The 16,901-nt window shown below is 41.5% G+C and overlaps 1 protein-coding gene across 2 annotated transcripts in view; it reads right to left on the bottom strand.

Moving 5' to 3' along the window:
- Positions 1 to 16,901, bottom strand: part of LOC144716141 (SNARE-like superfamily protein) — a 34,521-nt gene that overhangs the window by 15,630 nt on the left and 1,990 nt on the right. For both annotated transcript variants that reach the window (XM_078591199.1, XM_078591198.1), the window contains exons 2-4: positions 9,661 to 9,774; positions 8,883 to 8,962; positions 8,553 to 8,677 (exon numbers count right to left, since the gene is read on the bottom strand). In XM_078591199.1, the coding sequence (XP_078447325.1) occupies positions 8,553 to 8,677; positions 8,883 to 8,962; positions 9,661 to 9,774 (319 nt within the window). The remainder of the gene's footprint in view (positions 1 to 8,552; positions 8,678 to 8,882; positions 8,963 to 9,660; positions 9,775 to 16,901) is intronic.

Genomic DNA, 16,901 nt, shown 5'->3' with positions numbered 1-16,901 from the left:
TCCATAACATCATCTTGGATTTTGGATTCAGGGGCGACAGACCACATGTCACCCCAAAAATCCCTGTTTAAATCATATGAACTGGTTTCTAGTGGTCATAAAGTTTTTACCGCTAATGGTGGGGTTTTAAAAGTAGAAGGAAGAGGGACTGTTCTTGTTAAGGGAATGCAATTAAAGGATGTTTTACACGTACCCGAATTAAAAGCAAATTTACTCTCTCTAACACAGTTGGTTGTTGATACTGATTTGAGATTCATTCTCGATGCCGATTCCTGTTTTTTGTGCATAAAGGACACCGGGAAGAAGATTTCATCTGTTAGACGGGAAGGAGGACTTCTCCTACTAGACGGATTGGAGGAGGGTAATCATCGAAAAATGGCATGCAACACCCAAAGTGAAGAGCGGGTCATCCTTCTTCATCGAAGACTAGGGCACCCCTCATTCTATCTTTTGAAACATGTATACCCCAACTTGTTTAAGGGAATCTTTGTGGACAATCTGATTTGTGAGTCATGTCAATTTGCCAAACACAAAAGAACGAGTTTTCCCCTTTCCAACCATCGATCTTCCGCTGCATTTGAATGTGTCCATAGTGATGTATGGGGACCGTGTTCCACCACGGGTCTCTTTCATCACCGGTGGTTCACCTTATTTGTTGATGATTTCACTAGATATACCTTGGTATATCTGCTGAAATCAAAAGCTGAAGTTCCATCAGTCATTACACTCTTTAGCGAAATGATTAATACACAGTTCAATAGAAAGATCAAGGTCCTCAGAACTGATAATGCTAAAGAATATTTTTCTGGAGAGGTCACAAAATATCTAGGAGATCAGGGAATTGTACATCAGTCCTCTTGTGTAAACACTCCTCAGCAGAATGGACTTGCTGAGAGGAAAATTGGTCATATTATGTCTACAACTAGAGCTCTTCTGTTCCAAGGAAACTGCCCCAAACAGTACTGGAGTGAAGCTGTTGCCACGGCCACCCACCTCATAAATCGCACCGCGTCCAAAACTTTAAATTTCTCTTCCCCTATTGATCTTATGTCTTCGGAATTTCCACATTTATGTTTAAAGACTAACTTGCCAGCCAAGATATTTGGTTGTGTTGTATATGTACATGATCACCATGCAGGAAAGTTAGACCCCAGGGCTCTCAAGTGTCTATTCCTGGGGTATTCATCGACTCAAAAAGGTTACAGATGTTATCATCCCAGCTCCAGACGCATCTACACTACAGCAGATGTCGCCTTTGACGAGGGAAGGATGTTTCATGATGCAGAAAGCCAATCCGATGGGAACCTCGACTTGGAGGTGCTGATGAGTGACAATGAGCATCTGGCAATCTCCGCACCACCCAACATGGGTCCACCGCCCGTTGCAGATCCGCTTCTCTGCTCACTTTCGGAGGAAGACCAGCCTGATATCTCAGAGCTCAATACAAGTAATGATGCAGCGGTGTGTGCCGACACTCCTAGCAACAATGGCTGGTCTATTGCCGTCAGCAAGGGTGTCCGAGCATGCACACAAACAAAGCGCTATCCTGTTGGAAACTGTGTGTCATGTAATCAAATTTCTCTGGAGTATAATAAAATAATTCAAGCCTTATTGACCGTGACGGTCCCAAAAACAGTCAACGAAGCCATGCTGTCAGCTGAATGGAAGCAAGCTATGGATGCGGAAATGGAAGCACTCGAAAGAAATCATACGTGGGAAATGGGTCCTCTACCAGCTGAAAAAAAGGTGGTTGGCAGTCGATGGGTTTTCTCTATTAAATATCATTCCGATGGCTCCATTGCACGATATAAGGCTCGCCTGGTCGCACGAGGATATACTCAGTCATATGGTATTGATTATACTGAGACTTTTGCTCCGGTGGCAAAGTTGAATACAATTCGTGTGTTATCGCTTTGGCAGCACTATTTGATTGGAAATTGTTTCAATATGATGTCAAAAATGCATTTTTACATGGGGACTTGGAAGAGGAAGTGTACATGTCACCACCCCCAGGCAAGTCTCTGGGTCGCAATTCAGGCGATGTATGCCACTTTAAGAAATCTTTATATGGCCTCAAGCAGTCCCCTCGCGCCTGGTTTGGAAAATTCTCCCAAACCATGCTAGCTGCCGGGTTTTTTCAGAGTGAAGGAGACCACACGTTATTCATCAAGCATAGTCCTCACGGGAAAATCGCCATTCTTATTGTTTATGTTGATGATATTATAATCACGGGGAATGATGTGGACGAAATTCGGAGCCTTGAAGCACACCTCACTAGCTCCTTTGATATTAAAGCACTTGGTCTTCTTACCTATTTCTTGGGCATTGAGGTGGCATACTCTAAGACTGGAATCGTCCTGTCCCAGCACAAGTATATCCTTGATCTATTACGGGAAACCGGTAAATTGGACTGCCGTCCAGCAGCTACTCCGGTCGACATCAATGTCAAGCTAAAGGCTGAGCAGCATGGTCAAGATGCCCCAGTGAACAAGGCGTCGTTTCAGAGACTTATTGGGCGACTGTTATATCTCAACCATACTCGCCCTGATATTGCCTTTGCCGTTAACTCCTTGAGTCAGTTTATGAGTGACCCTCGGGAGTCACATCAACTAGCAGCCAATCGCATTCTTGCCTATATTAAAGGATCTATTGGCCAAGGTCTCCTGTTTCGGACGGGCGGAGAACCTACTGTGGTTCTCTACACCGATTCTGATTATGCAGGGTCGTTTGAGGATAGTCGGTCCACCACGGGCTATTGCAGTTTTATCGGAGGCAACCTCATTACCTGGCGAAGTAAAAAGCAGAAAGAAGTATCTCTCTCCAGTGCTGAAGCTGAACTTCGTGCCTTAAAGAAGGGTGTTTGTGAGGGCATGTGGCTCAAAGATATTTTAAAAGACTTACATCTCTTTCCTGGTACGGGGCTCACTCTTTATTCAGACAGTAAGTCCGCTATTGCCATGGCCAAGAACCCCGTCCAGCATGAACGGACCAAGCATGCACGAGTGGCACGTCATTACATTAAGCAAAGCATCGATGATGGGTTTATTGTTCCCCATTACATCCCGACTTTGGAGCAAGTAGCTGACGTCTTCACGAAGGGCCTACCTGGCCCACAATTTCAAGCTTTGGTGTCCAAGTTGGGCATGTTCAACATCTATACCCAACTTGAGGGGGGGTGTTAGTCCGGCCCATCTCGCACGGGCCCATTAAGAGATGACCGTTGGACTACAACGGTCATCTCCTCTTGTGTACAAGACTATAAAGGATTGATTGCATTCGTTGTAATGTTTTAATGGGTTTTATGTGAATATATTGTTCTTTCTTTCCTACATTCTCTCGATCAATCTACTGGTGTAGTCGTGAGGATTCTCACAATATCATACTTACTCAGTCTATCAACCACAACAAGAATGATGTTGAACCCATTAGAAGATGGTAGACCTTTGATAAAGTCGAATGATATGTCTTCCCATATATTGTCAGGGACTGGTAATGGTTGTAAAAACCTGGCCAGGCTAAGTGATGATGACTTATGTGTTTTTCAAAGATGGAATTATGATAAATATGATTTGATTTTGCTTTTCATCCCTTGCCAATAGAATTGCTGGGATATCCACCATGCCCCCCAACCTAAGCATCTGATGTGTTCTTTACCCGGAAGTACCAAAGAAGAAGAAAGAGACAAAGGAGGGCAGTTACTGACACGTGCGGGGCCGCAAGTGAGAATGTGCTTTAAAAGCCCAAATCGAGGGGGAAAAGAGTACAGGGAGAGATTGTCAAGAATTGTGCGGTCGAGCGACCGGAGGCCGGAGCAACGGGAGCCCCGCGGCTGGACAGGAGCTGATCTAGTCGAGTGGATTTGTTTTTCTCATTTTATCTTCTTGAACTCTTCTTCTACACATTGTTTCTGTTCGCGAATCGGCTACATTGTGGTTTGAAGCTTCAATAACATTTCTATATCAAAGATCTACTATCTCGTGATAGTTATTTCCGGGAGTTGAAACAAGTGGTGGTATCAGCATCATGAAGGTCCTTTAGTACCAGGGGTATTAGCTCGGAATTTGCAGGGAGTACTAACTGTCAGCCGGGATACATGTTTCTATTTTATGCTTTTGCTAGATTTTGACTTGCCTATTTCGTTCTTTATTTTCATCTCTGTACTAGTAGCCCAATACGGTGTACTTCAACCTGGTATTTAAACCAGGGTTACATACTGAATAGAGAACTTTTTTGGCTCCTCGATCTTGAGGTGTCTCTTAGGGTTTCCCAGAGGAGAAGAAATCTACTCTGGGGATCCAACCTCTCTGGTCCAAAGCTGACATTAACCTGTTTTCATAGAAGAGCAGGTAATTGTGCAAGGTATTGTTGGAGGGTTTACCTCTGTTATTGTCAGCTTATAGCTGATAAAAGAGAACATCAACAGGAAGCTTCTCCTTGTTGTCTTCTCCACTTGTCCTAACCCAGCCGCTAAGTGTGACATACCTCAACCAAAAAAAGACTTGCTTTTCATTAAGAGGAGTTACCCAGTACTTATACTGGGTTACATCAATTGGGTCTCCGTGAATCCATTATGGTGGATCCGAATTCAACGGATCTCATAAGGGTACTTACACAATTAAGAGAAATACAGGGCTAAATAGCAAAACATATAAAAGAAAGGGAAAGAGCGCCTGCTGACAGTTATCAATCAAAGAATTTTTGACTGCTGATAATTTTGGATCGGTATCAATCTCTTTTTCTAGCAGTGGTCGGTCTAGCCAATGTGTTACCGCAATACTGTTTAATGAGGGATCTTCCATACACCTGTACAGAGTATCAGAAACTAGATTGTTCTTGCAGCTTTTATCTTATTTCAAAATCAAAACCCAAGAGTTTGAAAATCCAGTAATGGTATGGTTGCGGAGTAGGGTGAACCAATCAGTCTGGATTGAAAATTTTTTGAACAGTAAACAGTGCTCCCACTTATGCACAGCCCAGACTATAGCCATCAATTTTCATTCATAGATAGATTTGGATTGGGTTTTTTATCAGATAAGGCCCAACTATAATAGGCAATAGGGTGGGATTCTTGCACGAGCACTATTCCCACACCAAATCCCGAAGTGTCAGTCTCAACAGAAATATGGTAATTTAAGAACTGGAATTGAAATCATAACCTTTTTCATTGCGTGGAAGGCTGTATTGGACTCTGATGTCCACATGATTGAGTTCTTGAGGAGCTTGTTGAGCCGATAGGCTATAACTGCATAATACTTGATAAACCTCCTGTAGTAATTTGTCAGTTCCAAGAATACCCTTAGCTGCTTCAGACAGGGACGTTTTGGCCAATTCTGAATGGCTTCTATCTTGCCTGCATTAGTAGCTACCCCAACAGTAGAGATTCAATGGCCCAGATATTCAATTTTATCTTGAAATAAACTGCATTTCTTGGTGTTTATCCATAACTGGTTGTCTTTTGAAACATCCATAACCATTTGGAGATGTTTATCATGATCCATTGAATTCTTGTTATAAACTAATATCTCATCGAAGAAGACCAGAGCAAACTTCCTGAGATAATGTCTGAAGCTTGAATTCATCAGAGATTGCAAGGTTGCTGGGGCAGCTGACAGACCAAATGGCATTACACTAAATTCATTATGATTGCCCTGGGTTTTGTCAGGAATATATTAGTTTCTGGAATATCTCCATCATGCATCCTGATTTGGTAATTCTCAGATTTCAGATCCAATTTTCTAAAAATTGAAGCTCCTTGTAACTCCTTGAATAATTCATCAACGATTGGTATGGGGTATCTATTAGGCACTGATATTGTTCAAGGCTCTGTAATCTATACATATCCTCCATCCGCCATCCTTGTATCAGCAACGCTGGACTGGAAAATGGGAAGGTCGATGGCCAAATAATGGAGTTAATTTTTGAATGTTTGTTTCCATTACGCTTTTGTGCAAATAAGCGTAACAGAAGGGTCTAACATTCACTGGCTTTGATCCTGGTAATAACTGTAAATAAATGTATTCTATGGTCCAGATTTCTTCTTGGAGGTAAAGTCATTATTCGATCAAAGACTGTAATGTTTCTCATGGTACTCGTAACTTCCTGAATTGACGCTTTCCACACATCATCTCTGGTATTTACAGTTAAGAAGGTCGACTGGGAGGTCTGAAATCACGGTCCGACTGCAGCATATATAACTTCTCCTGCCATTAAATTATGAGAGTGAGTATGTTATTATTTGAGTAAAGCCAATCCAGTCTTAAGCCACTGAACGTCCAGCACCACATCAAACTCCCCAGGGGTAATGGAAGGAAGTCATGCACCACTATGAACCCTTGTATATGTAGTGAACCAGTTAAGCGTATGCCCGTGATATCAATCTACAATCACGGTTGGAGATATGATTGATATAAGGATCCGAATGGTAAGAACACTCGTTTATTGATCGATAGAGAAGGACTAGAATCGCCAAACTCAAGGTCAGTTGGAAGAGTACGGAGAGATACACACAATCAGAGGACGAAAATGAGAAAAGAAATGCAGAGGGCTCCTCGAGTCCTCTCCCTCGCTCTGGATGGCAGGCCCGATCCTGCTTCCCTAGCCCCTGCCACTTTTGGCTACTGACTTCTTGAATAATGCCCTTCTGGTTGCCGATGCTCTTTATTTATACCTGCACTCCCACATGCTTAGTCAACGTTGAATCCACTACACGTGCCTACGCTTCTTCCTTTGGCATCGTTTAGAGAAGAAACGCTGCGTATCAGCCCGGCAATGATCTCATATAGCCATCACCCAGCAACACATCAAATCTCGGTCCCTCTAGTACTGGTATTGGTAAAATCGGCAATATAATGGATTAGTGAGTTATGAATGGCTTCTCCATCGATAAGGACCACTACTCGATACCCTTGAATGCTACCCCACATCTTTAAGCACCCCGTATTAGCATGACGTTGAGTTAATCTGAGGTTGACTCTGGCTAAGAAAAGCAATCCTTCAGTAATGGCCTCATCGTCGGTTTGGATTGGATCATCCAGATCTTTGAAGGAATCTTCTGAGGATCAAATTCAGATTCTTCTTGCATCTATGACCCCGCCTAAAACGATTTTTGCAGTATTAGCAGAGACCCTTGTCTATTCTCTGTTGAAATTCTGCATCTGTGATTCTTATATTTCTTCTGGTGCATCTATCAAGGTTGCATTGTGTTGCTCTGGATTGAGGGACTTTGGAGGAGTTAGCATTTCCATCTACTCTTGTGCCTGGATGATGGGGATGAGTGATTTGCTGGCGCTGAGGTTGTGTGTTTATTGGTTGTGGAGTTTGAATCTGATGAGGAGTTAATTTGGCATAGGGGGAGGGGTTTTCCATGCTCTATACAAAACACCTAGATCGGATTCAGTTCTGATCGACAAGTCCATCATCTCTTTCAACCCGTATGGTCTACCTTTTAAGACGTCTCTGCGGATCTCTGTTAATAAACCCCAATGGTATGTCTTAATTTCAGGTGGAACCAGCGGAAGTTGGAAATAATAGCTTTGAATTCAGTGCGATACTCTTGAACAGTATTTGTTTCTCTACTCTCAAAAAGGCTTTGATGCAGTGAGTGAGCAGACATACCATAGCCTTCAATGAATGTGGATTAAAATTCCCCTCAAGATGACATACCGAACTCCACTTCAGCATAGGGAAACCACACTCTCCGTCTCCCTCCTCTTTCCCCCATTCATGCCAAATCAGCCCCAACGGTTACATCTTCTTGCCTGGCCTCCTAAGGGGAAGGCAAGATCTATGTAAAGGGAAATTATCCCATTTCTTAATGATGTTAATATCCCTCATACGGACGGCGATTGCAACAACCAGTTGTCACGTGCAATAACATGCGATGACTCAGCGATGCAGTGCCATGGATGGGACCATCCAATGCGATCCTTTACTGCCAAAGATGTAACATATCTTGCACTTAAGGAATAAAGGGTAGATCTTCTCTTTCAAAGTGTCTAACATGCGAGAGACATGGGGATGAGAAGAGCCGAAGAGAACAAAGTCAGAGAGTACTGGGATGAAGAGAATCCTGGGATAAGGGAGACGTCAGCCCATGCACTGTCAGAGGGTTAAAGCTAAACTAGGTTAAATGCACCTACAATCTTCCAAAACCAAATATATGTAACCTTAATCTTCCAAATGGTTCACTGCCTTCCGACAAGGAATGCTACATCTATTATATGATTGGTAATTGTCACCTTCATGAATAATTCCTTTAAAAAGGGCTTATATAAGGAGGCAGACAAGGAAATCTCATGATCTTCTGGCTGTTGGGATTCTTCGAGCTGGTGACCTCTGGAGTGAAGGAGACTGAATTCTGTCTGGGAGCTTGAGAAGGTGCTCGGGCTATCGGAGATCTTCCATATCAAAAGGAAAAGAACATTGACTGAAAGACTGTAGGTCAACTGAACAGTGATCCAAAGGAATGCTAACTTGATTGTGAGTTCTTTAATTCTTGTTCTTATTATGCTTCAATATTGTTCCTATAACAGAAAAATAAATAATCAGCCTACCGTCCACACGATTTCATCCAGGCTTAAGCATATCCTTCCATACTTGTCAAGGAAGAGACGCTCAGTTGGGGCTTTTCCGCAAACATCTTTGATAGTGGAGGTTATTGTAAATATAACCTCTGCCACTGGCATACAACAAAGACTGTTAGCGTCTGTGAGAAAGAAAGAATAAAAAACTCCTATAAACAAATTCAAGATCCTTAAAAAATTCCCTCAGGAACTTTTTTTTCTTTATATTCAGAACGCCATTTAAAATGTCATGGGTTCCCAATAATGGAGGTAGTTACAAAATTAAGATACTTAAAAAGCACATTGAGGGTATTTACTCACATGCCAGTTCATCATACTCATCCTTGCCGATAACATATACAAACACATCCCCAATCACAGTATAAATGATGTAAACCGACCTGATGGCAAAATAAGTAAAGCGAAAATTAGGGGAAAACATTGGAACAAGAAACAAACTGCAGAATAGAAAAAAATTTAGAGCTCTTTTAATTACCAGTCGTAAACATTTTGAAAGATTCAGAGAATGTCAACATTTAATTTTAAATGTCATTTGCATTGGATAACCAGAGAAAATTTATAACTCGTACTGTTGTCAGAATTCAATGGAGAGAAAAATTGCTCATGTTAGAGGCTTGCACTTCTTTCTGGAAAACATAAACTCTTCTTTTTTCTCTCTTTCACTTAGCAGACGGTAACATTTGACAAATCCAAAGGATATTAATATTAATGAGAATTTCTGGCATAGTGAACCAAGAGACAGAGTTCAAGTGTCATTTACATTGGAGAGTCTGAAAATTATAACTCTTAAAGGTGTAGCAATTCAGAGGGGGTTTTATATTAAATTCATTTAATACTTTTCTTTCTGAAGGATGTAATGGGTTTTTATGCAGTTCTCTCAGAAAAAACGTTTACTCATCATTATTTGTTCTCTCTAATGAGAGTTCTTTTTCAAAAAGTGTTAAGCCAAGGGTTCGTTGATATTTTCTTTGCTTCAGTGTCATTCACTATCTTCGGAATCTGATGATATTCATCCACAAAGGAAAAAATAGTTATTTGACTTATCTTGATGAAGGTTCAAAGTTGATGGGAATCATACTTGTGGGAGGCGACAAAGAGTTCCTCATTCTTTGCCCCTTTAAGATTATCAGCTCCCAGCTTTACAAGGAAAGACCGCCAGTGGAGTCTTTCCTCTGCAGGAACTCCATGAAACCTGGAATACCACACCAATATCATAATGGTTACTGATTCATTCATTAAAATAAAAAACCGAATGATATGAAGCGGGATGTGGTTAATAAATAGCCCTGTCGTTCAGAAAAAAAAAAAATGATATCGAGAAAAAATAGGTCATTAATAGAGACTTATCTTCATCAGAATTTATGCGCTAGAGTAAATGAATGAAGATACAAAGATATTATTATGCCTACTAGTAGGGACAAAAGAGGTTTTTTTTATTGGGAGCTGTTAATTTATGATTCTGTTTTATCCCCCATCAGAATCTTCAAGGATCTGTAACTTCCTAAAAACTAATGCCACAATTTCTGGTTTTCTGTACATTAAATTGAAACAAAGGATTTCTGTTAACATCTTCTTTCCCTGTACTTGAATAAATTCTACTAGAAAAGTCAAATTGGGACAAATATTACACAAATAAATTCCAAAACTTCCTGACATACATGGAAAAGGAGTATATATATTTAAAAAACATAAAGCAGGTGAAAGCCAAAATCCTGACTAGTAGAATGCAGTTGGAATTTTTCATGCATTCAGATCCATCCACTTTCAGTATTCTCTTCTTGTGCTCCCCGTAAGGAACGTATTTTCTACTTGTATCGCCAGAACTTCAGAAGTTCCATAACTATAAAAAATGATGGACGGCCAGTGTTCCTCAAAGAATAGTAGCCAGACATCATGATTTCTGGAATTATGAATTCTATCAGGAGAAGCAGAAATATCAACCTCTGTCCCAGAGATATTACCTCAGGGAACACTGAAGAATCGTGATCAGACACCAAATATGGCCATAGGAGATAAGACTTAACTAGAACACAAACAATTTCGTTAAGGTAACGGTTGGAGCCTCCATTCCATTTTTCGCGGTATAAGGGAGAAAATTTTACAGGCCTATTTGATTCCACGATGTACATTCTTCTTCAGAAATGAAGAGGCTAAAAATAGGAAGATGAATATTGGGATGAGAACTCAGGAACTAATGTGGTCATTTTATTAAAGAACCAATCTGTAGTGAATCACATACTTGGACTAAATGGGCTGGGGGAGGGGGGAGGTCTCACCAGAGACTGCGCAGGAGGACATAAATTTAATGGAAGATAATTAATTTGCTAATGCGCTACTTTTAGCCTGTCGCAAGAGGGAATGATGGAACCTGATAAAATTCCCGTACCCTCTCAGGGTTATTTTCGTCATTCGTGTTAGGAGTCTCCTTTTAAATAGATGTAGAACCTCCTCCTAAGAGAAACTGCTAGAAGATGTAACCACATAGGCTGATTCGGCAAGAAAGGGAAGATGAAAGGTGTTAAGATACCCGCAATTAAAAATGTAGAACTGAGTACTCCTCCCACACTGAATATACTCTGTTTAGCGTTCCCAATGAGAAGTAAGAGATCTCAGCAGGAATGCATCATATCCAAAACAAAAATAAAAGAAAGTCGTTCAGAGAAAGGAACTGTGCCAAGAACAAGATGGAAATCGATCCCAGAGAACGAAGTACACTGAGGAGAGTTCCCACGAGAAAAACAGGGATGGGGCGTGAGGAACCCAAGAGACAAGGAAGGAGAAGAGCTGTCATCTGGATCGGTGCCAACAGCCCGCGATAGGAGAATCTCCAGTCGCCTGCAATCGTCATAACCAACTTCTTGGGCGTCGTGTTCTCCCCTCCTCTCTTTATGTAGAGTTTCCTATGCTTTATTTCTGGTCCGCACGTGTCGCGCTAGTTGTCACGTGCGATAGACTCTTGGCGCTTCCTCTTGCTTTGATACATTCTTCCTTGTGACTTATCAAAAGGAGCCGGGACACAACGGTTGGGGCTGATCAGTACGGGAGATCCCGTACTTACGAGAGGGAAGATCCATATGGTAGATGCTCCTTAGAAGGTAAAGGCACCGATATGGGCCTGTACCGTGACATCAATCCGAAGAATCTTTTATGAAATGAGATCGAATATCTATTGAATAGAATGCAAAATCTTGCAGTTTCGATCTGCCAATGTTGATAACATATTCATCCACAGATCAGATGACGCAGCCTTAGTACACGAACAGTGTAGGAACACGACTTGAGACCACAAGCCTTGCTCTACTTGAAGTAGCTAAGTCCTGAATCCACAGAACTAGCCTCTTCAACCCTTGAGTCCACAAGGGGTTGTACTTGAATCCACAAGCACACAAGCACTCTCTAACAAAGAGAACACTCAGAGGGGAGAAACAACAGTTTCAACAAGACAATAGATTTCACTAATCATCATTCAGGGGTACATGGGGGCCTTATATAGGCCACAAGAAGTGCAGGGTCGTCCATAATGACTGTACCCATGATAAGACAGGTCAAAACATTGGGAAAAACAAATCTGACAAGCTAAAACAAGGGATAAGCAGCCTGTCAGGCCTCAGCAGTTATATCCTGCAGATTCTGGGGCATGTAGAAGCTGTCAGGAGATATTTGTGTGGCTCAAGAAGATCCTGATGGGACAAAACAGAAGATATGCAGATCTGACAAGTTAGAGCAGAGATCCTGGCAGAAGAAGAATCTGGCAGAGGATTATGTCAGAAGATCTTGTCAGAGGAAATCCTGTCAGAGATAATCCTATCAGAAGATCTTGTCGGGGAAAATCCTGTCAGAAGATCTTGTCAGAGAAAATCCTGTCAGAGGATTTTGAGGGGCTTAAGGTATATTGCTGCAGATCCTGTCAGTTCTAGAAGAATCTCCTTCTTGGGCCACAACTTGCTAATGGGCCTCATACAATGGGCTTCTGGGCTACATCATCAGAAATAAGTATGTAGCAGATAAGATATTGATGTTGGAGTATCTCCCGCAAGTTCTCCCCCACTAGTTGGCAAGCCCCATCGTGCTCCCCAGCCCTCAGTCTGCACTTGCAACTGAATTCTTGAAAAAAAGAGTTTCTTGTTCTTTTCCATTTCCCTTTATTTATACCCGCTCCCGTGTTCAGTCAATGTGGGGTCTTCTCACATGTCCCTTCTATTCTTCTTTTGGTAATGCTTGGAGAAGAATCATTGTGTATCATTACTCCCTCCATGCAGTTGGAGCTTGACCTCTTGCTTGAATTGGGGAAAGGTCTTGCCCTGGCGTTCTGCATACTCCCATGTAGCTTCAGCTGTCGGGAGATTACCCAATTTGACTAATACTTCAGTTCCTCGGGCTGTATGTCGTACTTGGAGGATGTCTTCTCGTAAGACCTACCATTTCCATTTTGAAGTTAGAAAGGAGGGAAGAGGTTGAGAAATATTAATAAGTCCCAAAGCTCTTTTAAGTTGTGATGCATGGAAGACTGGGTGTAATCGATGAATGATCTGGGAGCTCTAAACAATAAGCAACGGCACCAATCTATTGTAGGACCTTAAGTGGACCAAAGTATTTGGGTCCTAATTTTTCAAATGATCTTTTGGCCAGGGACTTATATCAATACGATCGAATTTCGAGATACACCATGTCTCCTTCTGAGAATGATTCATCTCTTCTATGTTTGTCAGCCTGAGTTTCCGTTCTGGATTGGGCCTTTGCCAGATGTGATTTTTAAGTAGTGATCATTAAATCCCATTCCTGAAACAGGGGCCAATAGAGTCAAATGGAGATGGGGTTGAGCCATATCAAAGTTTGGAGAGTGGCTCTCTTCCATACACAGCTTTAAAAGTTGATATCATGATGGATGTGTGGAAAGAAGTGTTGTCATTATATTCTTCCCAATGGAGCCACTGGGCCCCTTCTTGGGCTTTTCTGAAGTGAAACATCGTAAGTAGCATTATAATCCCTTGTTGACAACCTTGGTTTGACCATCCGTTTCAGGATGGTAAGAACTGAACCTTCAATTGTGTCCCTTGTAGCTTGTGAACTCTCTCCATTAGTGACTTGTGAACAGACTACCTCTATTAGAGATGATGGAATTCGGTATCCCATGTAGTTTCACAATTTCTTTAACAAATAACTGTGAAATAAAGTGCATACTTGCATACTTATCCACAATGACAATGATCTAATCAAAACTGTTAGAGTTTGGTAAACCTTCAATGAAACTATTGTGATATCTTCCCATGTTTGGTTTGGGATAGTTAACGGTTGCAATAATCCTGCTGGTGAAAAAGTAGATAATTTGTAGTGTTGACAGATAAGGCATTGATTGATGCACATTTTTATTGCCTTCTTCATACTGATAAGTCTCTGCTGAAGACTTATCACAGCAAGAGACAGCACCAATCTCCAATCGCACGTGCCAATTGATACAGCACGTGCGAGGTTTGAATAAGGCGCGGGAACTTCTATATAAAGCTGGGAGCGGGACCGAGATCGAGATCACGAATTGGTTGCAGAAAAGAAGACGTCAGAAGGAAGGAGATCCTCCTCCGTGTAGGAGCTGTTGTTGCCGATCCGGACATCAGCATAGCCGATCTACCAGCGAGAAGCTACAAGAACAATTCTCGCATTGAGTTTGACGTTCTTTACACGTTGTGTTTCTTCTATCATCTTCTATTGAACAATTGTTTTGGAGATACATTTACTGGTTAGATTCAATCCGTATCATGAACTATGCAATTGTTGGGGGAAGAAGATTAGAGTCGGTTCTGGTTTTTCGTTATCTCTGGATAAAATTTGATATGCCTTAACACATACCTCTCCAAAATACTTGTTGAGAAATGTGTTTATATGTCTTTTGGTATCCGCCATGTCCCCTTATATTGAAGTCATGGAACTCTGTTAAAATTTGGGGAATCAAAGATGAATCAGCATTTAGCATAATGCGATTTCTGTAGCAGAAAAGGCCCTAATTTAAGGAGTAGTTTGGGTGGTCAGATGGAGTAGTTGTTAAGGATGCCTTGATTTTTGCCAGATTTGGATCAGCTGAAATTTATTGACCTATGGTTGTCTTGTCTAACCAATGTATGACCATTAGGGAGTTGTGATTTCCATCTACTGCTTCTGATTTAGATCGGGAGAGTACATGTGCCACGACTTTTCTTTTCCCCTTCTACTAATGATTTTCAAATTCGAACCCGAGCAGTTTTGACAGCCACTTGTGATACTGTAGTGGCATTTATTTATGGTCTGATAGGAACTGCAGACTGAACTGATCGGTGTAAATAATGATTCCATCTCTGTACCACCCAGACCACAGCAATTAACTCTTTTTCATAAGCAGACCTGAATTTGGAATGTTGAGATAATACTTGAATAAAGTATGCAATAGAGAGATTTTTGTAGCAGCACTGCTCCCACTGCTTGCCCTAATGCATCTGTCTCCACTGAAAAAGGCAATGAGAAATCTGGTAGTCGAAGTATGGGGTTAGTTGTTAAGGCCTGGTTCAAAGTTTTAAAGGCCTTCTCTGACTCCTCTAACTGTTTGAAGGAGTTTTTCTTGAGCAGGGTTGTAAGAGGACCTGCCTAGGCTGCATATCCTAATACCAATATGGTCTAATATTGACTGGTTGAGACCCTGGAAGTCAATGGATCCTATGATCACATTCCCTACATGATGGTAGAGCCTTTGGTTTTTAGAAAACCACCGGGAAGGAATCTTTAAGCTGTTGAATGTAAAATTTAAGGGTAAAAGAATATACCTCTGCTGTCGAAGTTAGATGTCTCCAATTGATCCAGTCTTTTCTTTCTATTGAATTGGCCCACACAATATGAGCCTGTTCACTCTAAAACAGAGAAAAATGGAACCTATTCAGCTCGGATCAGCTTGTATAGTAAGGATTTGATCACGCCACAGTATCTTCATCATCAAGTGGTTTTAGTTACGATGGTACCAATCTAATGTCCGTAGCCATGGTACGCCTAGGATGATGTCCGCATTGCCCAACATAAATGGGATCAGATTGTGCTCAAAAGAAATTCCTTTGCATTTTATAGGAACATTTATGCAAATACCAGATGTTTGCTTGCATGATCCATCTCCCAACATTATAGTGAACTTGTGATGAGGGCGAATTGGAATGCCCATTTGCTTGACAAATTTCTGACAGATAAAACTGTAAGAGGCCCCACCATCAATTAATATCTTGACCTTGTGCCGATTGATGAATCGCCAAAGTTTAATTGATCCATGAGATCTAGGAGGACATACCCTTGTGGTCATCTGCATTGCCATGAGAGCTCCTTCATAAGTCGGATATTCATCCAACTGCATGAGTTCTTCTGTTATAGGCAGTGTCTCTTCTTCTTCCTCTTCCTGAGACATGTAGTAATTTAACTTCTTATGGCATTTGTGTTCCGGTGTGTAGTCTTCGTTGCAGCAGTAGCACAGCCCTGTTTCTCTTCTTTCCAATAATTCTTCAGGGGAAAGACGTACCAGCCTCTTCATCTTTAGTTTAATTCCCTGATCTGTAACTGTAGTTTGTGGTGTAGACTTTATGTGCACCGTATCATTCTGACGTCGAACCCCAGGTGTATATGTACAACTTGGCCCTGTAATATAAGTTTGAACGGAATTATAGGCCGTATGTTGCTTGCATGGAGTTCGATTGTCCAATACTTGAAGATTGCTTTCAGCTTCAATAGAATAATCCATGATCTCTTGTATCCCATAGGGTTTGTACTTGTCTAGCTCCGCTCAGATGTCCGGTTCTAATCCCCTGAGGAAAGCAGTCTCATGTACCTCTGTTGGGAGGTGTGACAGAAATGCTGCTAAATCTTTGAATTCAGATCTATAATCTGAAACAGATCTGGTCTGGCTCAAGTTCATCAGACCTTCACAGAGTGATGTGGATGAAAGCTTATAACAATGTTCGAAATGCTACCTAAATACTAGCCAATGATCAAATCCAAAATTTTCTTCATTGTAAATAAACCAACGTTGGGCAGGGCCTTCCATATGCAAAGAGACTAAATGAAGTTTCTCGGATCTGGAACACAGTTTACCTTGAAGAACCGCTCAGCGCAGTTGAGCAAATTTATGCACGTGTACCATTGAAGTAAGGTAAATCACCCTTCCGAAACTGATGACGTATTTTGTTGAATAGGAACTCTCGTGTACCTCCTGTTGGATTCAATTGAGTTCTCAGAAGTGGTCGGTGTAGCAGTAGTTTCCAACTTGGAGTTCATGGATTGCAGTTGTTGGAGAACGTTTGAAAGAATTTCAGCGGTATC

Source organism: Wolffia australiana, chromosome 20, assembly GCF_029677425.1.
Source record: "Wolffia australiana isolate 7733 chromosome 20, ASM2967742v1".
Classification (NCBI taxonomy): domain Eukaryota; kingdom Viridiplantae; phylum Streptophyta; class Magnoliopsida; order Alismatales; family Araceae; genus Wolffia; species Wolffia australiana.
Note: the sequence above shows the minus strand (reverse complement) of the source record. Positions and strands in the feature narration are given on the sequence as shown.